The 25647-nt window shown below is 42.1% G+C and overlaps 1 protein-coding gene across 3 annotated transcripts in view; it reads right to left on the bottom strand.

Moving 5' to 3' along the window:
* LOC140188542 (uncharacterized) overlaps window positions 1-24930 on the bottom strand; it is a 33767-nt gene extending 8837 nt beyond the window's left edge. Inside the window, exons 1-5 of one of the 3 annotated variants that reach the window (XM_072244928.1) lie at window positions 24732-24930; window positions 18650-18795; window positions 4739-4846; window positions 2865-2968; window positions 1006-1316 (exon numbers count right to left, since the gene is read on the bottom strand). In XM_072244928.1, coding sequence (XP_072101029.1) covers window positions 1144-1316; window positions 2865-2968; window positions 4739-4846; window positions 18650-18795; window positions 24732-24878 — 678 coding nt within the window. In that variant the 5' untranslated portion in view covers window positions 24879-24930 and the 3' untranslated portion in view covers window positions 1006-1143. Of the gene's footprint in view, window positions 1-1005; window positions 1580-2864; window positions 2969-4738; window positions 4847-18649; window positions 18796-24731 lie in introns of those variants that run through there. The other 2 variants (XM_072244926.1, XM_072244927.1) reach the window with 2 other exon arrangements.
* Between the last annotated feature and the right edge of the window lie 717 nt (window positions 24931-25647).

The raw sequence follows: 25647 nt of genomic DNA, 5'->3' as shown, positions 1-25647 counted from the left end.
GCAGGGCTTCAGGCGAGGAAACAGAAGGCAGAGGAAGGGATACAAGGAGTAAGGACAAGAACAATCCAGCAGCCACACGCTGGTCTCTGGAGGTATTTATGCAGCCAGCCCCAACGAGCATCAGCTGCCTCAATTAGAGCTCAACAAGAACAGAAACAGGATAGACAGGAAAACCTGAAGCAAGGGTCGATGGACTGGACCGTGAACCGGAATACAGACTTCACGGACCGGACCATGACATAGACAGCTCTGGAGGCCAAATCATCGAGTATTTTTTAAAGTGTAGGTTGGTAGGTTCTTGATTAGTCAGGGCGTTTAAAGGTTACGGGGAGAAAGCAAGAGATTGGGATTGAGAGATACATCAGCCATGATGGACTGGCAGAACAGACTCTGCGCACCAAGTGGCCTAATTGTGCTCCTATGCCTTATGATCTTATAGTCTTAAAAATAGGTAAGTTAGCTTTGAACACAGCAAGGAAAGGACAGTTGATATTACTCCATGATCCAAAACAAAGGATAATTTCATCCAAGAAAATTACTTAAAAGGGAACAGAAGTTTGAAATATTGTTAACCCAGAGCTGCAGAGAGGAACTGCACAAAATTCAACATAGATTCTTGTTAATAAAATCTTTTTCCCCTCGGATAGAGCCGTCACATAAATCATTAATGTTAAAAAGTTACCACACAACAGCCAAAGCATTGATTTGTAGATGAACAATTGAAGACCAATATAACTGAGGAAGTGCAGGAATTGACCTGAGGTGTCAACAGTAACTGATGGAGTTACTTCAGTGGAGCTGAAGTGCCTCAGGAAAGCTTATCGCCATCATTTCTTTTATGGGAGGTTTCAAGAACAGCTGCCAGTAAACAGATTTCTGAGAGTTTACTTGGCAAATGATCTTGGAATTTGAATCCATAATACTGATGAAGGCTATAGGTTTTTCCTCCATAAAAAGACACACAAAGAAGGAATTACAAATTATATTTTAAAATGGCATCTAAAAGATTGAGGCCTGTCATGGTGTTTCATATTAAAATATACTCTTACTGATGGCTGTGGTACCAACAGCTGAGATATTGGTTAACTTTGTACTCGAATGAAGAAGGTTACATATTGTAAATGTCCCAGGGAAAATGATCAATCAGAACAAATTTGTTTTCAGCATGAGTTCAGTAAACTCTTCCATGTTCACTGTCCCATCACCTTTAGTGTCCGCTTCTTCGATCATCTCCTGTAGATCTTCATTTGAGAAGTAAACACCTGCAGACTTGCAGGCATCTTTGAGATTGTCAAAAGTGATCTTCCCATCACCGTCTGCAAGTAATCTTATTAAAGAGCCACTTAATTTTCCATAGATTGCATATGCTCAAATCTGGAGCAAAAGGAAAACTGTTGGAAGATCTCAGTGGGTTGAGCAGCATCTGTAGGGAGATTCCTGATGCAGGGTTTCAGCCTGAGGCATCAGAAATTCCTTTCCTCCCACAGGTTTGGTTTGGCCCACTGAGTTTCTCCAGCATTTTCTTTGTTATATTTTTTGTTTTTGTTTTTTTCTTTAATTTTTTCTCTCTGGAACAAAACTAAGCATGAAAAACCATGAGGGACAAAGATTTGATTGGTCAGAACATTTGCTACTCACAAAACTGTTTAACTGCTAGAAGCTTGAAGCAACAAAATGGTAATTGTACCACAAAATCTGGTGTGGAGCTTCATAAAATGTTGCCAAATTATCACCAACTTGTTGGTATTTCCCCAGAGTTAACAGGGAACATGCTATCTCACAGCCATCGAGAGATACAGCAAGGACACAGGCCATTCAGCCCTTTGAGTCCATGCTGACCATCAAGTAATGTGTACTGGGCGGGACTGGCCCCAGCTGTGACCTTATTCCCTAAGACACACGCTGAGCATAGCAGAAAGATGCTCCACAGCAACATCTATGCAAGCTTACAGCTTGAAAATTAAGAAAACTCTAAAATGCAGGCATGTGAATTGCAACTCCTATTAAGTATCAAATTATCCTATTTTACAGCAAATAATAAACGTATTAACAACTAGCTGTTCTTTTCATAAAATATACACATGTCAACAAGCAAGTTACATACAAAATCCAAAAGGAACTTAGCAGGTCAGACAGCATCTATGGATAGGGAATAAACGGTTAACTTTTTAAGCCAAGATCAGTCATTGAGGATGAAGGGAAAGGTTGGAAATGATTGTGACAACTGTGATGTCCTTAGAGAATGGGACAGTCTAACATATTGTATGTATAATGTAAAAAATCAGAAACTTCATGCACTTTTTTCATGGACATTTTAATTGTGTTGTGTTCAATAATGAAAATAAATTAAAGAGCAGAAACAGGCTGTTATATAAGAATTCATGGAATGCTTGGGAAGACAAGAAGGGGAGCAAATCTCCAATGCCTGAGTACAAAAACATGGATATTTGAAGGTTGACCATTCACTTCAGTTACGCACGTAACCTGTTGGCTCTTACTCTTCACCTTGAAATAATGTTAAGGTCACTTAAAGAACAAAAGGATGTTTGACTTTTTTAAAACAGAAACAGTCAGAATATTTGCAATGTAAGAGGACTAGGTATTTGGAAGAATAAAAATGACCATGGAAAATGTACAGTTCTTTCAGAGAGCTGACGCAGAGGGTATGTGAAAGGACTCTTTCAGTCCTGAGTTCTGTGACTCTGGATACATTCTCTTGACTACAAATAATGCATCTGAGCAAAAGATGACATTATATTTGTCAAAACCTATGCAATATTTTCATTGCTGCAGTTCCACTTCTCATCAGTTTTGTGAACACATCATTCAATTATCTACAGATAAAATCTGTCTTGATAACTCACCACAATCAAAGAGATCAAATCCCTGTTTAATTTCCTCAAAGACATCTCTGGCATCTCCCTGATATTCTATCACAATCTGAAGGAAATCATGGAAACTCACATTGCTGTGGGAAAACAGAAAGACAGCAAATTGAGATGTGTTTGCACTCACCAATCTCTGTGCTACTTTCTTAGTAAGGGCAAGCCACCAGGTGATAGAGCAGTGAAACAGGAAGATCCTATAAACTCTTCTCAGGCTTCCAGCCGGGTACAGGTATCCATTATAACCAATGTTTCGATGATAAAGACTGCCATCTTCACCAGGGTATTCACACCCCCGTAGTCTGGTCCAGTGGTATTTATAACCCCATAGTCCGTCCCTTCTGATTGGTCGGTTCTCATCCAATCAAGTTTCTGCTCTCCCACCTTGCTTATAATCAAATTCCAGTTCTTACATAGAGCGAGACTTTCGTCTTTGTTAAAATTCTCTTCCTCTAGTTTTACTTCAATGGGTTCTTTTAGCAGGCGGTCCCAAAAACCATTAGTGTGGCACAGTAGTTTTGTGCCACTGAAGTCAATCCTATGGCCACTGCAAATGCAATGTTCTGCCACCGCCGATTTCTCTGGGTAACACAAACTGATACACCTCCTGTGCTTCTTGATTCTGGTTACCACTGTGTGTCCCTTCTGGCTGATATACGCTGCACAGCATTCACAGGGAATCCTATTTACACCAGCCGACCCGAGTCCTAGGTCATCTCTGAACCACGTAAGCTGTGATTTGAGCTTCCTAAGGGTTTGTGGGTGGTATTAACACTGTATTTCTTCAGGATCCTGGCGTTCCTTCTAGAGACCGTGGAAATATAAAGAAGACTGGCAGTAGGAACGGGTTCCTCCTTGTTGTTAGGTTTCCTGGTTTTTGTGTCAGCCTTTTTAAGGTCCCAGTCAAATCCTTTACACAAGTTCCTGACTAACATCATCTTCTGGAACCTCCCATGATGATGTCACAGTGAGATCACCTATGCATTGATTGCACCTCCAGCAGACATCAGCGTGTTCAGAAAAAATATGGAGTCACTGAGCTAGCTAGGATATAGCACACAGTCAGGCTCTTCAGACCATTGAAAAACTCCAACCACCAGCCATCTGTTCACTGTAAATCTGCATTATTCCCATTTTTTACGTTCTCCACCATTTGCATCAACTCTCCTCAGATTTTACCACTCATCCACACATGGGGGGCAATTTATAGTGGCCGGTTAACCTACCAATCCAGGTGCCTTTGGATGTGGGAGGAAATCGGAACACCCGGAGGAAATCCACATGGTTACAGGGACAACACAGAAGCTGAGGAATTCTGGGAGGTAGACCGCATCACTGGGGTAATGGACAATTGACGCTGATGTTTCAGGTTAAGGCACTTTATCGGAACTGAAAATAAAAGGGAGAGCCAGTATAGAAAGGTGAAAGGAAGGGGCGGAACAAGAGCTGGCTGATGATATATGGATGCAGCTGAGGAGCCGTGGCAGACATATTGAGGAAGAGAATGTGGAGATAGTAATAGAGGCTGCGAGGTGCTAGGTGGAAGCATCAAAGGGCTGAAGGTGATGGAATCTGATAGGTAAGGTCACAGGGAGAACATGGAAACTTCACTCAGTTCTCCATGTGACCATACTGATTCGATCTGCCCTCCCCACTTCCCTCACTTGAGTGCAATATTAAAGCAGGGTTTCTGGAGCTGTGAGATATCTGCTCTACCAGCTGTACCACTGTACTATTTAATGGATGGATTATATATCAAATAACATACAGTATAGGTGTTCAACAAAATAAAAAGTGCAGATAAACATGCTTAACAGTTGCAGGGAAAAATAGCCAATAATCGCTACACTTACTTTTCTTTTAAATGCCCCAGATTGCTCAGCATTTTCCTCAGTTCCTCCTGGTTGACACCAAAACCAAGGATCTGTAGAGCTGCATGAACCTCAGTTGAATTAAGATACCTAGGTTAAAGTGACTGATTAAAATACATTTTTTATTGTTAAATAAATTAACACCCACAAGTTCATGTATAGCCGTTGATCTGAAAATAAATTGTTGGAAATATGTAATTCTGATGAAATGTCATCAATTATATCCTTCTCTTTTTTTGTAGATGCTGACTGACCATTGAATATTTCCTAGGATTTCTGCTTTTATTGCCAATTTCTGGCATTTGCAATCGTTTACTTATAAATGTCCAAAAATGTTTTGCCTGATTAGAATTTAACTGAAAAGTATTTTCTGGTGCATTGGAATCAAACATGAAGCATCCGTTAAATTACAAGAGACATTGTTTACAGTGAGTAAGAGCTCCCTGGGGCTTGGGATATAGCTTATCTCACATTGGAATGTAATTCCAACTAGTTATCCAGGTCCCTCTGATATTCTTCCTCGGGATTTTGGTATCAGCTAGCTAGGTAGTCTTTGACAAGCTCCTTTCCAATTCTCTGGGACCCTGCTTCCAATTTTTCTTTAAACTTACTTTGCTGGTAACATTTTTCCATAAAGGGAATTGAAATTTGTTGGGACATTGATCTGAATAACATCCGATAGTTCGTAAATTTGAGATTTTACACCACAAAACTCCTGAGAATGCCAGATTACCAGAATTTCACTATTACAATAAATACATGTGTTGCTGAACCAAACCCAAACCCAAGCTTCTTTGATCCACTTAACTGCTTTAATCACATGCAGACTGACCGGATTCATTAATTGGGACCTAGGAGTATCATACAATGGAGCTGGAAGAACACAATAGGTCAGGTAGCATCTGTGGTGAGAAATGGACAGTCAATGTTTCAGTTTGAGAGCCATCTGAATTCATGATATAGGACACAGTGGCCTGATGATCATCACAGAGGCTTGGTCTAGTGGAAGGTAAGAGGACGCGTCCAGGAGCTGCTGTCTGATTCCGGCATCTGCAGTCTCCTGTGCACCCAGGAGCATGATAACCAGGGGAAAACATTTCAGATTGATCCTGTTGAATTTTCTGATTGGTGAATTTTTCTTCACCTGTTACTCCTCAAACGTTACCTCCCTGTTTGTCCACCTGGGATAATTCCATGTTGGTACACAGCCTGGCTACCCAACACTGGCTGTAACATGGACATCATAGTATTGGAAATTAAAACAGATAATGTTGGGAAAACTCAGCATCCACAGAAAGTGAAATAGTCAATGTTTCAGATCTGGGACTCTTCATCATTGATTCTTATTCTTGGCTCGACTAAGATGTCGTTCAACTTTGTGACAATCCTTTTTGGTTTTATTTTTATGAAGTCATATAGCACAGAAAATAATTTCCCATAGCCCTACATGTCCATGCAGCTCATTATCTCTCCATCACATTCATCTGGTTGCCAGGCTTCACAAACAGCACTCCCATGATCAGTTCAGCTGCAACCAACCAATGAGATGACCTTGATCCATTATTCTAATTGTTTGCATGCGGTCATACAAGCACAAAGTTACCAGCACAGAAATACCAACCAGCCATTCATACCAACTAGAATTCCCCTCCAGGTTCATTCCATCTGCCACTGTGTTCTAAGCCTTTTCAACCCATGTGCCTGTCCAAACATCCTTTAAAATTTGTTACTGTACCTGCCTTAACCAATTCCTATGGCAGCTTGCTCCATTTACAGTACATACCACTATTTGCAGAAAAAGCTGTCCTTCAAGCCCTTCTTAAAACTCTCCCCTCTCATCTTAAACCTATGCCTTCTGGTGCTTGACTCTCCAACCATGGGGAAAAACTGAGTGCATCCATCTGATTTATGCCTCTCATGATTATTATCTGCACTCCTATGATATCACCACTCAGTCTGCTATGCCCCAAGCAAAAGAGTCTATCCTGTCCAACCTCACCTTATAACTCATCCCCTCAAGTCATATCAACATCTTTGTAAATTTTGTTCTGCACTCTTTCCTACTGTATACTAGAGTGACCAAAACTGAGCACAGTACTCCAGTGGAGCCTTGCCAGTGCCGTGTACAACCTATACATGACCTGCTAGCCTGTATAATCAATACACTCACTGAGGAAGGCCAGTGTGCCAAAAGATATCTTCACCACTATGTTTACCTGTCACCACACTTTTAGGGAACCACATACCCAAACTTATAGGTCCCTCTGTTCTGCTACACTGATAAGACAATGCAGTGTCATCATTTGTTCTAATGATCAAAACGTTTCCATGGATGGCTTCCAGACCGTTCGGGCTGACTGGAAGTGCACTGAGAGCAGTAAGTGTAAAGGAGTTGGGGGCTTACTGTTCTGGTTAACAATGGATCGTGCAATGCTGGTCATATTACAATCGAGGAACGTGTTTGTAGACCGGATATTGAACTTTTTGCTGTTGGACTCCGGCCATATTCCACCAAGATACAATACTGGGCGTCACGGGAGGTTGTTCCTGCCTGTGGCCATCGAACTTTGCAGCTCCTCCCATAGAGGGTCAGAGACCCTGAGCCAGTAGGCTGGTCCTGGACTTATTTCCATCTGGCATAGTTTGCATATTGTTGTTTGTTTGTTTGTGGTTTTTTGTATTGCTATATTTACGCTCTATTCTTGGTTGGTGCAGCTGTAACAAAACCCAATTTCCCTTGGGTTTATCTATCTATCTATCTATCTATCTATCTATCTATCTATGTACTGTATATTCATTCCTGATTTCACCAGACATCCTGTGAATTCTGGCAAAAAAGGCCTGTGATACAAGACATGGGAGTAGAATTAGGTTATTCAGCCCATCAAGACTACTCTCCTATTCCATCACAGCTGACTTATTATCCCTCTCAACCCCGTTCTCCTACCTTCTTCTCGGAACCTTTGACACCCTCAAGAGCCTATTAACCTCTACCTCCCAATGAGTTGCCCTGTAGAGCTACACAGCTATATGTGGCAATGAATTCCACAGATTCACCACCCACAGGCTAAAGAAATGTTTCTTCATCTCTGATCCACCTCATCAAGGATGTCCCTCTATTTTGAGGCTGTTCCATCTGGTCCTAGAATTCCCCAGTGTAGGAAACATTCTCCACATCTACTCTATCTAGTTTACTCTATCTTTCAATATCACTAGTTTTCAATGAGATCCCCATTCATCCTTCTAAGCTCCAGTGAATACAGGCCCACAGCTATCAATCACTCCTCATATGTTAACATTTTCATTCCTGGGATCATTCTTGTGAACATCCTCCGGACCTACTCCAATACCAGCATATCTCTTCTTAGATAACAGGCCCAAAACTGCTCACAATACTCCAAGTGCAGTCTGACCAATGCCTTATAAAGCCTCAGCATTACATCCTTGTTTTTGTATTCTAGTGCTCTCAAAATAAGTGCTAACATTGCATTTGCCTTCCTTATTACTCTCTCAAACTGTAAGTTAACCATTAGGGAACCCTGCACAAGGACTGCCAAGTCTCCTTGCACCTCAGATTTTTGAATTTTCTTGCCATTTAGAAAATAGTCTAGGCCTTTATTCCTTCTACCAAAGTGCATGACAAGCACTTCCCTACACTATATTCCAGCTGCCACTTCTTTTCCCATTCTCCCAATCTGTCTAAGTCCTTCTGCAGACACATTGCTTCCACAACACTACCCAACCTTCCATCAATCTTTCACATCATTCACAAAGCCATTAATACCTTCATCTAAATCACTGACATATAACTTGAAAAGAAGCAATCCCAACACTAACCCCTGCAGAACACCACCACTCACCGGCAACCAACCGGAAAAGGACCACTTTATTCCCACTCTTTGCCTCCTGCCAGTCAGCCAATCTTGCATCCATGCAAGTATCTTTCTGGTAACACCACGGGGTCTTATCATGATAGGCAGCTTCATGTATGGCACCTTGTCAAAGGTCTTCTGAAAATCTAAATAAACAACTCCCACTGACGCTCTTCTGTCTATCTTGCCTGTTACTTCCTCAAGGAATTCAAACACATCGGTCAGGCAAGATTTGCCCATAAGGAAATCATTCTGACGTTGGCCTATTTTGTCATGTTCCTCCAAGTACTCCAAAATCTCATCCTAATAAAAGACTCCAAGATCTTTCCAACCACTGAAGCCAGGCTAACTGGCCTATAATTTCCTTCCTTCTGGTTCCCTCCCTTCTTAAAAAGTGGAGTGGAATTTTCAATTTTGAAAACCTCTAGAACCGTTCCAGAGTCTGGTGATTCTTGAGAGATCATTACTAATACCTTTACAATCTCTTTCAGAACCCTGGGGTGTAGTCCATCTGGTCAAGCTGATCTAATGACCTTCAGAATTTTCCACTTCCCAAGAAGCTGCTTCTTACTAATTGCAATTGTACTCACTTTTGCCCCTGACACCTTCCTTTTCTGATATTCTGCTAGTGTCTTCCACAGTGAAGACTGAAATAAAATTCTTATTAAGGTCTTCCACCATTTCTTTGTCCCACATTACTACATATGTCATTACATGTGTCAACTTACAGTGATCCAATATCCACTCTTGTCTCTCCTTTACTCCATAAATAACTGAAAAACTTCTTGTATCCTTTTTTTATACTTTGTCTAGCATACCTTCATATTTCATCTTTTCTCTGTTTATGTCTTTTTAGTTGCCTTCCATTGATTTTTTAAAAGCTTCTCAATCCTTTACCTTCCCTTTAATTTTTGTTATGTGATATGCCCTCTCTTTTGCTTTTATGCTATCTTTGACTTCCCTTGTCAGCTACTGTTGCCTCATCCTCCCTTTAAAATACTTCTTCATCTTTGGGATGTATTTTTCCTGCAGCTTCCAAATTTCTCCCATAAATTCCAGCATTGTTGTTCTGTTAGTGTTCCCTTCTAAACAACTTTAGCCAGCTCCTCTTTCATGCTCCCGTAGTTTCCTTTACTTCATTGTAATACTGCTACATCATTTTTTAACTTCTCCTTCTCAAACTGCAGGGTGAATTTAGATTAGATTCTGAGGACGCGCAGTCCTCTTTTATTGTCATTTAGTGATGTATGCATTAAGAAATGATACAATATTCCTCCAGTGTAATATCACAGAAACACACGACAGACCAAGACAGAAAAACTAACAAAAATCGTATAATTATAACATAGTTACAACAGTGCAACAATACCATAACTTGATGAAGAACAGGCTATGATCACAGTAAAAAAGTTCGAAATCTCTCGGAAGTCCCACATCTCACGCAAACAGGAGAAGGAAGAAAACTCTCCCTGCCATGCCCGACCACAGTCCGACTCTGAGTCGTCCGAAAACTTCGAGCCTCCAATCAGCCCTCCGACACCGAGTACCGAGCATCATCTCTGCAGAATGCTTCAACCCCAGCCTTAGTTGCCAGCAGCAGGCAAAGCTAGGAATTTTGGGGCCTTCCCTCCGGAGATTCTCAATCACACAGTAGCAGCGGCAGCGAACCGAGCATTTCAGAAGTTTTCTCCGGATGTTCCTCTGTGCTTCTCACGTCTGTCTCCATCAAATCAGAATTGTGCATGGCCCCTACTAAACAAATACAATATCATTTCACTGGAGAGCTGCGCGCACTGCATCGCCCAACCATCTTCTCCCAAATTCTATCATAATATGATCACTGTCTTCAAAGGGTTCCTTTACCTTAAGCTCCCTCACCAAATCTGTATCATTACATAACACTAAATCCAGAATTTCCACCTCCCTTGTGAGCTTAACGACAAACTGCTCTAAAAAGTTGGGTGCCATGCACAATCCTGATTTGATGAAGACAGACGTGAGAGCACAGAGGAACATCTGGAGAAACTTCTGAAATGCCTTCTTCGCTGCCGCTGCTACTGTGTCATCCAGAATCTCCGGAGGAGAAGGCCCCGAGTTCTCGGCTTTGCTTGTTGCTCAGCGACCAGGGCGGGGTCGAGAGGCTGGTCGGAGGCTCGAAGCTTTCGGACGGACTCAGAGTCGGCTGTGGTCCGGTGCTTCCAATGCATTGGCAGTTGTCGGTGCCTGGAGGTTTATGGCAGAGAGAGTTTCTCCCTTCTGCCGCCTGCTATCGGGGACTATCAGGAGTTGATCGGAACTTTGAGACTTTTTTTTACCGTGCCCATCGTCTGCTCTTTATCAAATTATGGTATTGCTTTGCACTGCTGTAACTATATGTTATAATTATGTGGTCTTGTCAGTGTTAGTCTTTGGTTTATCCTTTTTTTTGTGATATCACTCTGGAGGAGCATTGTATCATTTCTTAATGCATGCATTTCTAAATGACAATGAACGGGGACTGAGTGTCCTCATAATCTAAAAAAAAAGCCATCTCTTAGGCATTCTATAAATTTCTTCCCTTGGGGTCCAACACCAACCTAATTTTCCCAGTCTACCTGTGTATTGAAATTCCCCATGACCATCGCAAATCTCCCTTTTGATATATCTTTTCTATTTCCAACTTTAGTTTGCAGCTCACATCCTGGCTACTGTGCAGAGGCTTGTGTATTACTCCTATCAGGGACTTTTTACACTTCCAGCTTCTTAACTCTACCCACAAGGATTCTACTTCTTCTGATACCACAGTATATCACCTCGTTCTAAGGATTTGATTTCAATTTTTACCAACAGAGCCACACACCCCCTCTGTCTACCTGTCTATCCTTTTGATACAATTTGTATCCTTGGATGTTAAGCTCCCACCTGTCCTTCTTTCAGTCAAAACTCAGTGATGGCCACAGCGTCATATCTGCCAATTTCTAACTGTGCTGCAAGATCACCTACCTTATTCTGCATACTGTGTACATTTAAATATAACACCTTTAGTCCCGTGTTCATTACTCTTTTTGATATTAGCCCCCTGTTACCTTTTAACTCATCCTACTGACTACAATTTGGCCCTGTCATCTGTCTGACCCCTCATAGTCTCAGTACACACAGTTGTATACCAACTGCCCCATTCTCAGCCCTATCACTCTGGTTCCCTTCCCCCTGCCAAATTAGATTAAGCCCTCACTAACAGCTCTAGCAAACCTGCCTGTAGGGATTTCAGTCTCCTTCGGGCTCAGGTGTAACCCATCCTTTTTGTACAGGTCACCCCTTCCCCAGAAGAGATTCCAGTGATCCAGAAACCTGAAACCCTGCCCCCTGCACCAGTTCTTCAGCCTCACATTCATCTGCCAAATCATCCTATTCTCACCTTCACTGGCACATGGCACAGGCAGTAATTCAAAGATTACTACCCTTAAGGTCCTGCTTTTCAGCTTTCTACCTAACTCCTTATATTCTCTCATCAGGACCACATCCCTTTTTGTAGCTATGTAATTAGTATCAACATCTACCATGACTTTCCACTGTTCACCCTCCATTTAAATGATGGGGACCTGATCGGAGACATCCCTGACCCTGGCACCTAAGAGGCAACATATTATCTGCATGTCTCTTTCATATCCTCAGAATCTGCTGTCTGTTCCTCTAATTATCTATCACTACTAAACTGCTCTTCTCCCCCCGCCCCTTCCTTGCTGAGCCACAACAACAGACTCTGTGCCAGCGACCAGGTCACAATGACTACCCCTGGTGGGTGGCCCCCCAAAAATATCCATATTGGTATACTTATTATTGAGGGGAACTGCCAGAGAGGTACTCTGCACTCACTGCCTATTCCCTTTCCCTCTCCTAACAGTCACCCAGGTACCTGCTTCCTGCACCCTGGGGGTGACTCCCTCCCTGTGGCTCCCAGCCATCACTTCCTCAGTCTCCTGTACGAGCCGAAGGTCACTGAGCTGCAGCTGCAGCTACTGAGTGTGGTCTCTTTGTGCAAATATACGTAGTTACTGGGGAGACAGGATGTCTCCCAAAGTTCCCATATCTCACACAAGGAGCATACCATTAACTCTGGAGTCAATCACAGCGCATAAGTTATGTACTAAAAGAAAAAAAATTTACGAGAAACTTAATTAGTTTCAGTGCACTAAGCCTGTTATTGCCGAAGCCTATTGAGCCAAAGCCTGACCACTCAAACAATAGCTGCTCTGCTTACACCTCACCTCTTTTTATTGGCCCCTGCTGAGTTCATATATATATAACATTAAAGGTTAACTTTTGGAACGTCCCATACAAATGAAGTAGGAATTCTTATGGATGAAAACATGGTAACAAAGTGTTTTAGGACATTGGGCAATATCAGAAAGAGTGCTCCTTGTTAGATTCAGAGGACAACCATTTGATTTTGCAATTATACAGGTATATGCACCAACAACAGATGGAACAAATGAAGATATAGATAAATTCTATGAAGAGCTTGAACAAGCAAAGAATGGATGCAAATCTCAAGATATTGTTACTGTCATGGGAGATCTAAGTGCTAAAGTAGGACAAGGTGCTGATGGAAATACCATAGGAAAATTTGGACTAGGGGAAAGAAATGAAAGAGGTGAGAAATGGGTAGAATGGTGCAAGATGAATAATCAGGTCATTATGAATACCTACTTTAAAAACCATCGAAGACGCTTGTGGACCTGGAAAAGTCCAGGTGATAACACTAGAAATCAAAATGACTTTATTACTATGAACCAAAGATTTAGAAACCCAGTGACTCAATGCAAAACATATCCAGGTGCAGACTGTAATTGTGACCATAACCCAGTAGTATGTCATGTAAAAGTAAAGCTTAAAAACTAAAGAAACAAAAACGTGAAAAATCCCTTGACTACTTGCAATTAGTTAAAGAAGAAAACTTAAGACAAAAATTTACAATTGAAGTAAGGAATAGATTTCAAAGTCTAGAAATAGAATCTGTTGAAGATGACAGCAATCATGCAGAAATGAAATTTAATTCTCTAAAGGACGCCTTGGTAGAATCAACTAAGTCAGTGATTCCTAAAAAAGGAAAAAGCACAAAGAATAAATGGATGACAGATGAAATCAAAAATCTAATGGAAGAAAGAAGACGGAAGAAAGCAAATCCTATTGAATATAAGTCCTTAGATAAAATTTAAAAGCTTATGTGAAAAAGCCAAAGAGGAATGGTTAAACCAAGAATGTGAACAAATAGAAAGAATCCCTATTACTGATCCAAAAAGGTTACATCAACAAATCAAGAATATCACTGGTAAAAAGCTCCTCTGTTCTTCAGGTGGATGTTTGAAAGCAAAGGACGGTACCATTATCATGGAAAAAGATGAGATTATGAACAGATGGACTGAGTATATTCAGGAATTGTTTGAAGATGATCAAGGCAAAAAAACAGAAATTAAGAAAAACATTGAAGATCCAAGTATTTTAAAATCTGAAGTCCGTAATGCAATGAATAAGATGAAGAAAGGAAAGGCGACAGGTCCTGATGAATTAGTAATAGAACAAATTATTGCCCTTGAAGATTATGGAATTGAAAAATTTACTGATTTAATCAATGACATTTATGAGACTGGAATAATACCAGAAGAGATGAAAAAATCAGTATTTATCACTCTTCCTAAGAAACCTGGAGCAATAGAATGTGAATCACATAGGACCATAAGTTTAATGAGTCATATCACCTAGATACTTCTAAGAATTTTGATGACAAGAGCTAAAAGTAAGATACAAGCTGAATAGGTAAAGAACAATGTGGTTTTGTGAAAGACAAAGGTACAAGAAACGCAATATTGATGTTAAGGATACTATCAGAACGAGCTATTCAAGTGCAAAAAGATTTGTTTGTTTTACTGGCTACACAAAAGCATTTGATAAAGTGAAGCACAATAAGTTATTTGCAATATTACAGAAAACTCCAGATCTAGATTCGAAAGACATCCGCCTAATCAGAAATCTGTACTGGGAACAAACTGCCACTGTAAGAATAAATGGAGAAATGAGTCAGTTTACGAAAATCAAGAGAGGCGTTAGACAAGGGTGTGTTTTCTCCCCTGATTTATTTAATGTGTACAGTGAAACAATATTACAAAAAATAAGAGACATCTTGGGAATCAAAGTTGGCGGTGAAAACATCAATAATTTCAGATATGCGGATGACACTTTGTTAATTGCAAGTATGGAGGAAGAACGACAAAACTTAATTGACATAACTGTTGAAAAAAGTGCAAAAATGGGTCTATCTATCAATTGCAAAAAGACAGAATGTATGGTGATAACCAAAAAGAAGGAGAATCCTATCTGCAGGCTGAGAATAAATGGGAAAGACATAAAACAAGTAAAGAACTTTTGCTACTTAGGAAGCTGGGTGACATCAGATGGCAGGTGCGACATGGACATCAAAAGAAGAATAGGGATGACAAAAGACAGCTTTATGAGAATGAAGAGTATACTGACCAGTACTAAACTAGGTATGACAACCTGCCTCAGAGTACTGAAATGTTATGTTTATCCAGTTATGTTATATGGCTCAGAATGTTGGACAACATCTAGTAACATGAGGAATCAAATTGTAGCAGTAGAGATGTGGTTTTTGAAGAGGATGCAAAGAATATCATGGATGAAACGAATATCTAACGAGGATGTCATGAACAGAGCAAACACAAAAAGAGAAATAATGTATGAGATCATGAAAAGGCAAAGAAACTTCATTGGACATGTGATTAGGAAAGAGGAGTTAGAATGCATGGTAATTATGGGAAAGATTGAAGGGAAGAAAGCAAGAGGAAGACAAAGACAAATGATGATGGAGACAGCAGCCAGAGAATTGGAAATGAACACCATTGAATTGATCCACTTGACCTGAAACAGGAGTGTGTGGGCCATGGCAGTCAAAGCTCAAACTGGGCATGGCACCTGATGATAATGATGAAAGGTTAACTTGCAGGTTGAGTCAATGGTGAGGAAGGTAAACGCAATGTTAGCATTAATTTCAAGAGGATTAGAATATAAAAGCGAGAATGTAATGTTGCAGCTTTATAAGGCATTGGTCAGAACACACTTTGAGCATTGTGAGCTCTTTTGGGTCCCTTATTTAAAGAAGGATGTGTTGGCATTGCAGAGGGTTCAGAGGAGGTTCAAGAGAATTATTCCAGAAATGAAAGGGTTAACATATGAGGAGTATTTGATGGCCCTGAGCCTGTACTCACTGGAGTTTAGAAGGATGAGGAAGATCTCATTGAAACCTGTCAAATATTAAAAGGCCTAGGTTGAGTGAATGTTGAAAGGATGTTTCCTGTAGTCGAGGAGTCTCAGACCAGAGGGCATAGCTTAGGACATCCCTTTAGAACAGAGATGAGGAGGAATTACTTCAGCTAGAGGGTGGTGAATCTGTGGAATGCATTGTTACTGATGGCTGTGGAGGTCTCGTCATTGGGTATACTTAAAGCAGAGGTTGATAGTAAAGGCATTAAAGGTTACAGGGAGAAGGCAGGAGATTCGCGTTGAGAAAGATAATAAATCAGTCATGATGGGATATCAGAGCAGTCTCACTGGGCTGAATAGCCTAATTCTTATGGTCTTTTGGTCATTTTCACCAGATAATAGATTTAATGTGACACAGTGAAAATTAAACAGTGATTTATGTATAATTTATATTCTGCGTGTTATCTATACCTACATGCCTGTGATGCTGTTGTGATGTTTTTCATTGTATCTGTACCTCACCATACTTGTGTACGTGAAAATAAAATCATCTTTTATTTACATTTAATTAATCTATTTAGAGATACGGCACGGAACAGGCCCTTGCGGCCCAAAAAACCTCACCGCCCAGCAACCCGGCAATTTAACACCAGCCGAATCACAGGACAATTCACAGTGACCAATTAACCAACTAACTGATAAGATGTGAGAGAATAGGACCAATTATGTGTGACAGTGGAAAAGTGTGTATGGAACCAGAGGAGATAGCAGAGGTACTTAATGAATACTTTGTTTCAGTATTCACTACGGAAAGAACCTTGGCGATTGTAGAGATGACTTACAGTGGATTAAAAAGTTTGAGCATATAGACATTAGGAAAGAGGATGTGCTGGAGCTTTTGGAAAGCATCAAGTTGGATAAGTCTCTGGGACCGGATGAGATGAACCTCAGGCAAGATGTGGGAGGCAAGGGAGGAGATTTCTGAGCCTCTGGCGATGATCATTGCATCATCAATGAGGACGGGAGAGGTTCTGGAGGATTGGAGGGTTGCAGATGTTGTTCCCTTATTCAAGAAAGGGAGTAGACATAGCCCAGGAAATGTGTGTCTTACTTCAGTGGTTGATAAGTTGATGAAAAAGATCTTGAGAGGCAGGATTTATGAACATTTGGAGAGGCATAATATGATTATGAATGGTCAACATGGATTTTTTAAAGGGAGGTCGTGCCTTACGAGCCCGATTGAATTTTTTGAGGATGTGACTAAACACGTTGATGAAGGTAGAGCAGTAAATGTAGTGTATATGGATTTCAGTAAGGTATTTGATAAGGTACCCCATGCAAGGCTTAGTGAGAAAGAAAGAAGGCATGGGATCCAAGGGGACATTGCTTTGTGGATCCAGAACTGGCTTGCCCACAAAAAGCAAAGAGTGGTTGTAGACGGGTCATATTCTGCATGGAGGTCAGTGATCAGTGGTGTGCCTCTGGGATCTGTTCTGGGATCCCTACTCTTTGTGATTTTTATAAACGACCTGGATGAAGAGATGGAGGGGTGGGTTAGCAAATTTGCTGATGATACAAAGGTTGGGGGTGTTGTGGATCCTGTGGAGGGCTGTCAGAGATTACAGCGGGACATTGATAGGATGCAAAACTGGGCTGAGAAATGGCAGATGGATTTCAACCCAGAAAAGTGTGAGGTGGTTCATTTTGGTAGGTCAAATATGATGGCAGAATATAGCATTAATGGCAAGACTCTTGGCAGTGTGGAGGATCAGAGGGATCTTGGGGTCCGAGTCCATAGGACACTCAAAGCTGCAACGCAGGTTGACGCTGTGGTTAAGAAGGCATACGGTGCATTGGCCTTCATCAATCATGGGATTGAGTTTAGGACATGAGAGGTAATGTTGCAGCTATATAGGACCCTGGTCAGACCCCACTTGGAGTACTGTGCTCAATTCTGGTCACCTCACTATAGGAAGAATGTGGAAACCATAAAAAGGGTGCAGAGGAGACTTACAAGGATGTTGCCTGGATTGGAGAGCATGCCTTATGAGAATAGGTTGAGTGAACTCAGCCTTTTCTCCTTGGAGCAGCAGAGGATGAGAGGTGACCTGATAGAGGTGTACAAGATGATGAGAGGCATTGATCGTGTGGATAGTCAGAGGCTTTTTCCCAGGGCTGAAATGGCTAGCACGAGAGGGCACAGTCAGGGGTAAGTTTTTTTACGCAGAGAGTGGTGAGTGCGTGGAATGGGCTGCCGGTGACAGTGGTGGAGAAGGATACGACAGGGTCTTTTAAGAAACTCTTGGATAGGTACATAGAGCTTAGAAAAATAGAGGGCTATGAGTAACCTTAGGTAATTTCTAAAGTAAGGAAATGTTCCGGACAGCATTGTGGGCCAAAGGGCCTGTATTGTGCTGTAGGTTTTCTATGTTTCTACTTTTCTAACCGTTACATCTTTGGACTGAGGGAGGAAACCAGAGCATCCATAAAAACCCCACACAGTTCACGGAATTGAACTCTGAACTCCAGAATGCCTCGAGCTGTAAATAGTGTCACCTTAACTGCTATGCCACTGTGGCACCCCTTGAATTGAGCTAGCTGTTTACACAAAGAGCTTTAGGTGCCTGGAAATGTGAAAATGATATAAAAATGGACAAAGATATGATAACAATGGCTAAGACGCACTTAGATATCAATTAATTTGGGACAGAAATCATGGGTCGTAGGGCCTGTTCCTATATTAAAAATCTGTTATCATACTCACCCCACTTTATTTGTGTCAGACTTGTTGAACACCATCCTGAGATCTCTGATGTCCTGGGGTGTTAATTCCTGCTGGATTCTGCTAGGTAACCTTCCACAAACCATTTCTTGACTCTCCTCTTTCCACTCTTGAAGAAAAGCCAGCAGCTGCAGAAGGAATTTCAGAGGTTAGGAATCCCTAATACCTTGGGCTTCATGATATAACCTACCTGTTCAGAAACTTGTATTTCAAAACATAGAAAGATTGAAAGCCTACAGCTGTGCCAAACATGTCCTTACCTTAAAAATTACCTAAGGTTACCCATAGCCCTCTGTTTTTTTATGCTCCACGTACCTATCCAGAAGTCTCTTAAAAGACCCTATTGTATCCGCCTCCACCACCGTTGCCGGCAGCCCATTCCACACTCACCACTCTCTGCGTAAGAAAACTTACCCCTGACATCTCTTCTGTACCTACTTCCAAGCACCTTAAAACTGTGCCCTCTCATGCTTGCCATTTCAGCCCTTGGAAAAAAGCCTCCGACTATTTAGACAGTGTCTCTACTCTACCAAGCTGCCTGAAAGTCGTAAGACACCTGATGTGGATCCCTCAGCAAAGGAAAGCCGTATTGATCACTTAACCATCACAGGTAAAATCCTCTCCCCATCGAGCACATCTACAAGGTAAGCTGTCGCAGGAAAGCAGCATCCACAATCCAGGCCATGCTTTTTTCTCATTGCTGCAATCAGGAAGGAGATACAGGACTATCAGATTCCACACTACCAGGCCTAGGAACAGTTATTACCCCTCAACCATTAGGGTCTTGAACCAGAGTATATTATTTCACTCACTCCAATACTGCGCTGATTCCACAACCCGTAAAGTCACTTTCAAGGACCCTGCAACTTATGTTCTCAATATTTATTGTGCGTATTTTATAATATTATTTTGTCTTTTTTTTTCTTTTTTTGCACAATTTATTGTCATTTGCACAATGGTTGTTTGTCAGTCTTTGTGTTTGCAGTTCTTCATTGATTCTGTTGTGTTTCTTTGTATTTACTGTGATCACCCAAAAGAAAATGAACCTCCGGGTTATACATGGTGACATATATGTACTTCAATAATAAATTTACTTTGCATTTTCAGCTTTGCAATGAGACTCCCAGCATGTGAGTTGTCTGTGACATAATAGGATTTCATCAGGGGGTGAGAGTCTGGAGGTGGAGGAGTGAGGAGGCAGAATAATCCCCACCCACAATAAAAACTACAACGTGACTTTGATAGTCAGTAAAGTCTTAGCTAATCAAACACACAATGCTTTTGATACTCAGTATTCATTTTAACTTATTTATTGGGCTAGAATGAATAGAATGGGCCATTCAGCCCCTTTGTACCTGATCTGCCTTTAATACCTGACTGATCTGTTACTTCACAGCCGTTCTCTAGCTGTAATCTCATTTCTCTTGTTTCCCTTAATATCCAAAAACCTACTGACTGAAAATACTGTGTGACTGAGCTTCCACAGCCCTCTTGGGCAGAGAAATCCAAAAATTCCTTATAGCCCCTGGAGCAATGACATTGCAAAGAGGTGTGGGCACATCCTGGTACATCGCACAAACCGGTCTCCCCCCCCCCCCCCATTGATTCTGTCTGCATTCTCTGCTGGCTCAGGAAAGCAGCCAATATAATCAGGGACCCCCCTCTCCTCTCAGTCATCCTCTCTTGTTCCCCTCCCATTGACGGCTGTCCATCGATTTTCAATGTTGACTGAGGCCTGGGCAAGGTTGTATGGAAGACCGGCAGTTGCCCATGCTGCAAGTCTCCCCTCTCCACGTCACCGGTATTGTCCAAGGGAAGGGCACTAGGGCCAATACAGCCTGGCACCGGTGTCATCGCAGAGCAGTGTGTGGTTAAGTGCCTTGCTCAAGGACACAACACGCTGCCTCAGCCAAGGCTCGAATGAGCAACCTTCAGATCACTAGACCAACACCTTAACCACTTGGCCACGTGTCACAATTGAGAAGATACAAATGCCTAAAAGCACATACCACCAGGTTCAGGGACAGCATCTATCCCACTGTTAAAAGACCCTTGACCCTTATTTGATAAAGATGAACTCTTGATATCTTAACCAATCTCATCATGGACTTTATTTGTCTGTCTGCACTACATTTTCTTTGTAACTATATTACTATATTCTGCACTCTGTTACTAATTTCCTTTTGCCTATGTCAATGTACTTCTACAGAATGGTATATCTAGATGGCAGACAAATATTTTTCACTGTATATTGGTATCTGTGACAATAATAAACCAATTACTTGTTCTTGTTCTGGGGTACGTCACAACCATGGGACACAACATCCCTGCATCTACCCCAGTAAGTATTTTCAGACCATGGCCAGAGTCAATGGTCTGAAGAGTTTGATATAATAGGCCTAGTTCTCCTTGGAACCCAAGGAGGACATGAGGAAAGAAACTATGAAGCAGCAAACTGTTGAGGTGTAGAATACACTGCTGGCTTTCAGGTTGGATTGCTATCTACAGTAGGAGAGACAGCAAGTGGACAATGACTAGATTGTCTCAGTCCAAAGGCCTGGCTTCAGACTGCTCCTTCTCGCAACCAGCAGAGGTGGAACAATTGCTAACATCATATGGTCATGAAGTCAAAATTATGTAACAGGGGTCTTTTCATCCAGTAAGTACCCATTTACCTGTACTGCATCCATAGCCTTCTATGCTTTGGAGTTTCAAGTGCACATCTCGATTTTATAAGAATACCTGTCTCCAGCATCACACCATTAGTTCCAGGTGTCAACTGCTGTCTGGGTGAATAAGTTCCTCCTCAGACCTCCTCTAAATCTCATACCCCTTAGCCTAAATCTACATCCTCTGCTTTCAGAATTCTCTGTTATGGGGACAAGCTAATCACCATTGACACCAGCTACAGTAGGCCTCAGTTCGATAACTCCTCATCCTCCTCCACTCCAAGAAAAACAAACTCACCTTATCCTTGGTAGGATGGGGTAAGAACAGACGTGTGTGAAAAGGAAGAGATGTAGTTGAGGGCACCGTTGAAGTTGGAGAAAGGGAAGGCCCTTTTGTTTGAAAAGGGAAGACATTTCCTTCTTTCTAGAATAAAAAGCCTCATCCTAAGAGCAGATGTGTCGGAGATAGAGGAATTGAGAGAAGGGGGTGGCGTTTTCAGAAGTAATCGGATGGGAAGAGATATAGTCCAGGTAGCTGTGAGAGTCCATGGGTTTATAATAGACATCAGTGGATAAGCTGTCTCCGGAGATAGACAGTGAGATCGAGAACAGGAAGGAAGGTGTCGGAAATGGACCAGGTAAATTTGAAGGCGGTGTGGATGTTACAAGTGCAGAGCAAGGGTGGACCCAAATGCAGGACACAAACACATTTCGTAGGGTTAAATAAATTGAGTTTATTACTCATTATAAGCAGAGCAAAGTGGAAGCGGGAATAAGCGTAAAGGACAAGGACTCAGGCCCTGGACTAGGCTGGGACTCAGAGTCTGGGCTAGGACTCGGAGCACGGACCTCGGAGCCCAGGACTCGGAGCACGGACCTCGGAGCCAGGACTTAATACTTGAAACCTCAGAGCTTGGACTTGGAACTCAAACACAGGACATAGAACACTGAGCCGGGAATCCTCCTTAGACACAGGACGGAGTCGGGACTCTTCTTGTCACAGGGTCAGGACCCTTCCAGGGTACAGGGCCGGGACCCCTTTCAGACACAGGACATGGATACGGAGACCACACAACGATGGACAGTACTATAACTGGGCACAAGTACGCTCCGAGCAGCGGCGAGCTCTTGACTCATCCCGACGGGTTAACTTTGACTGACCTGCTCTGACAAGGGAAGGCAGCTTGCTGGCACTTGCTTCGGGAGGAGACTAGGCTTGCTCCAACAAGAAACTTAGTTGGCTCCGGCCAGATGACATTGGCTCGCACTACCTTCGGAGACTTCGTTAACGCTCTCGAGCCGAATGGCTGAAAGCTGGAGACTTATAAACTGTCAGTTCAGTCGAGAGTAAATTGCCTTTAATCACCAAGCCCGAGGGACATGGGAAAACAAGGAATTAAAGGGAAACAAGGAGTCAACGATCCCGACCGTGACGCAAACAAAGGAAGTTTAGAGGGAACCCAATCCGGACCATGACAGTGGAAGTTGGAAGCAAAGTGGATGAAGTTGACGAATTCAACATGCGTGCAGGAAGCAGCACCAATGCAGTTGTCAATGTAGCGTAGGAAATATGTGGGACAGTCACCAGTGTCAGGAAAAGTGTGGGACGATCACCTGTGTAGGAGAAGTGTGGCACTCTGGTGCCCCTACCCCCCTTTCTTTCTATCATGGCCTTCTGCCTCTTTCACCTATTTACTTCCCAGCTCTTTACTTCATCCCTCCCACTCTTGGCTTTACCTATCACCTTGTGTTTCTCTTTCCCCTCCCCCACCTTTCAAATCTACTCCTCAGCATTTTCTCTCCAGTCCTGCTGAAGGATCTCATCCCGAAATGCCGACTGTATTTTTTTCCATAGATGCTGCCTGGCCTGCTCAGATCCTCCTGCATTTTGTGTGTGTGTGTTTCTCAGATTTTCAGCATCTGCAGATTTTCTCTTGTTCAGCCTTATCCAATTTCTCGTCATTGAAATGCTCCATGCAAGGCAACATCCAAATGAATCTCAGAGCGAACTTCATACAGTTCCATTCAGCATACTTAGTAACCTGTTGAGGAAACTTAGTAATCGGGTTAAGGGGAGATTTTCATATCCTTTTATAATCCCCCATTAATTTTCCCTATGATGTGTTGTTCACACACTCCTATCAACTCCCCCCAGATATTTAACACCAACCTACACAACAGAGGCAATTTATAGTGACCAATTACCCTACTAATTCACATGCATTTGGGATGTGGGAGGAAGCCTGCACAGTATCTTCCGGATACTGTACCATCCAACTCCTATCCAGTGTGAAAATGAAAAATGAAACAGTAGATGTTGCATTTCTAGAATAAAAGCAGAAAATGCTGGAAATACTCAACCGCTTAGACAGCTGCTGTGGGAAGAGAAACAGAGTTAATATTTCAATCAGGGGCCCTTTGCCAGTGCTGACAAGGTGATATGAGAAGTCTGTAGCTTATCAAGTTCCTTTTGCTTCCTGCTACACCCACAACATGCTGGTGGAACTCAGCAGGTCAGGCAGTCTAGGTTTCAAACGTCAACTGTTTATTTCACTCCACAGATACAGCCTGACCTACTGAGTGTTTACAGCATTTTCTGTTTTTATTTTTGAGGCTCCACATTTCACCCCCCCCCCCACTTCACTGTCTTTTTCCTGTTTTAGGTACAGAATCCAGGAATGTGCCTCGGCAATTCCACCATTTTGGCAGAAGTCACCGAGGAAACAAAAGAGGTGGACAACAGAAGGAAGACGTTCCCCTTTGCTTAATGATTACTTTTCGGTATTGGTGCAACACTTTCAACAAATAAGATGGAAAGCATCAGTAAACACACAAGATTCTGGAAATTCAAAACAACACACACAAAATGCTGGAGGAACTCAGCAGGTCAGGCAGCATCCACAGAAATGAAAAAAAAAAAGTCGACGTTTCAAACTGAGACTTTCTTCAGGACAGCAATAGACTGGTTAGGGAAATGACAGTGATTAAGTCAGCTCTGTGAACCTGAGGGGCAGAGATAGGGTCAATGCATACAGTCTTTTTATCAGGGAAAGGGAGACAAAAAAACTAGAGTGCAGGGATAGTTTTAAGACAAGAGGGGAGAACTTAAATGGGACCTTAACGACATCACCTTCATGCAGAAGGTGGTGAGAGATGAAATGAGCTGCCAGAAGAAGTGGTTGAGAGAAGTACGATAACAACATTTAAAACATAATTGGGCAGATACACCGAGAGGATATGCCAGAGAGATTTGGGCCAAAACTGGGGCAAATGTGACAAGCATAGCTGGGTATCTTGGTCAGCATGAAGAAGTTGGGCCAAAGGACCTGTTTCTATTTTGTTTCTATTCTGTTTCTCTGTGACCCTAACACAATGAGGATCATGAACAACCTTACCTTCTCCCACAGAGGAACAGGACAAGGCACATCGGCTGAGTTAATGGAGTCAAGAGGACATCTGTAACTTCCTGAAGTACCCTGAGGCTCTTTTCTAGTAACTGATTTCTTCTCTTTCTTCACAATCTTTCTTTTCTTTGAAGGCATTTCTCAGTTTCACATAAAACCATAAGGAGCCTACTCAGGGCAACTTGTGATGCTTGGAGGAAACACTTTAAAACTTAGTTACTATTGGCAACCAAAGTCAACAAACTTGGCTGCTCCTGTAGGCAGTGTGGTCTGTCAGCAGAGGGTGCTGCTTGAACTGGAACCAGCTCTCTGCCAGCTAGTACGTGAGGAGATTGAAAAAACCAGCCTCTTTGTTCACTGAATTAAATAGGCAATTTTAGCTCTCTTAAACTCAGTTTGATTAATATTGTGTCATTTTAGCTCTCTTAAACTTAGTTTGATTAATATTGTGTCATTGAAAGATCTGCACCTTGTCATTGAAAGATCTGCACCTTGTCCATGCTCCGAGTCCTGGCTCCGAGGTCCGTGCTCCGAGTCCTAGCCCAGACTCTGAGTCCCAGCCTAGTCCAGGGCCTGAGTAGGTTATATCATGAAGCCCAAGGTATTAGGGATTCCTAACCTCTGAAATTCCTTCTGCAGTTGCTGGCTTTTCTTCAAGAGTGGAAAGAGGAGAGTCAAGAAATGGTTTGTGGAAGGTTACCCAGCAGAATCCAGCAGGAATTAACACCCCAGGACATCAGAGATCTCAGGATGGTGTTCAACAAGTCTGACACAAATAAAGTGGGGTGAGTATGATAACAGATTTTTAATATGGGAACAGGCCCTATGACCCATAATTTCTGTCCCAAATTAATTGATATCTAAGTGTGTCTTAGCCATTGTTATCATATCTTTGTCCATTTGTATA

The sequence above is a fragment of the Mobula birostris genome, chromosome 27 (genome assembly GCF_030028105.1).
Source record: "Mobula birostris isolate sMobBir1 chromosome 27, sMobBir1.hap1, whole genome shotgun sequence".
Lineage (NCBI taxonomy): Eukaryota > Metazoa > Chordata > Chondrichthyes > Myliobatiformes > Myliobatidae > Mobula > Mobula birostris.
The sequence above is the reverse complement of the archived record's forward strand: the minus strand, read 5'-3'. Positions and strand labels throughout refer to the sequence as shown.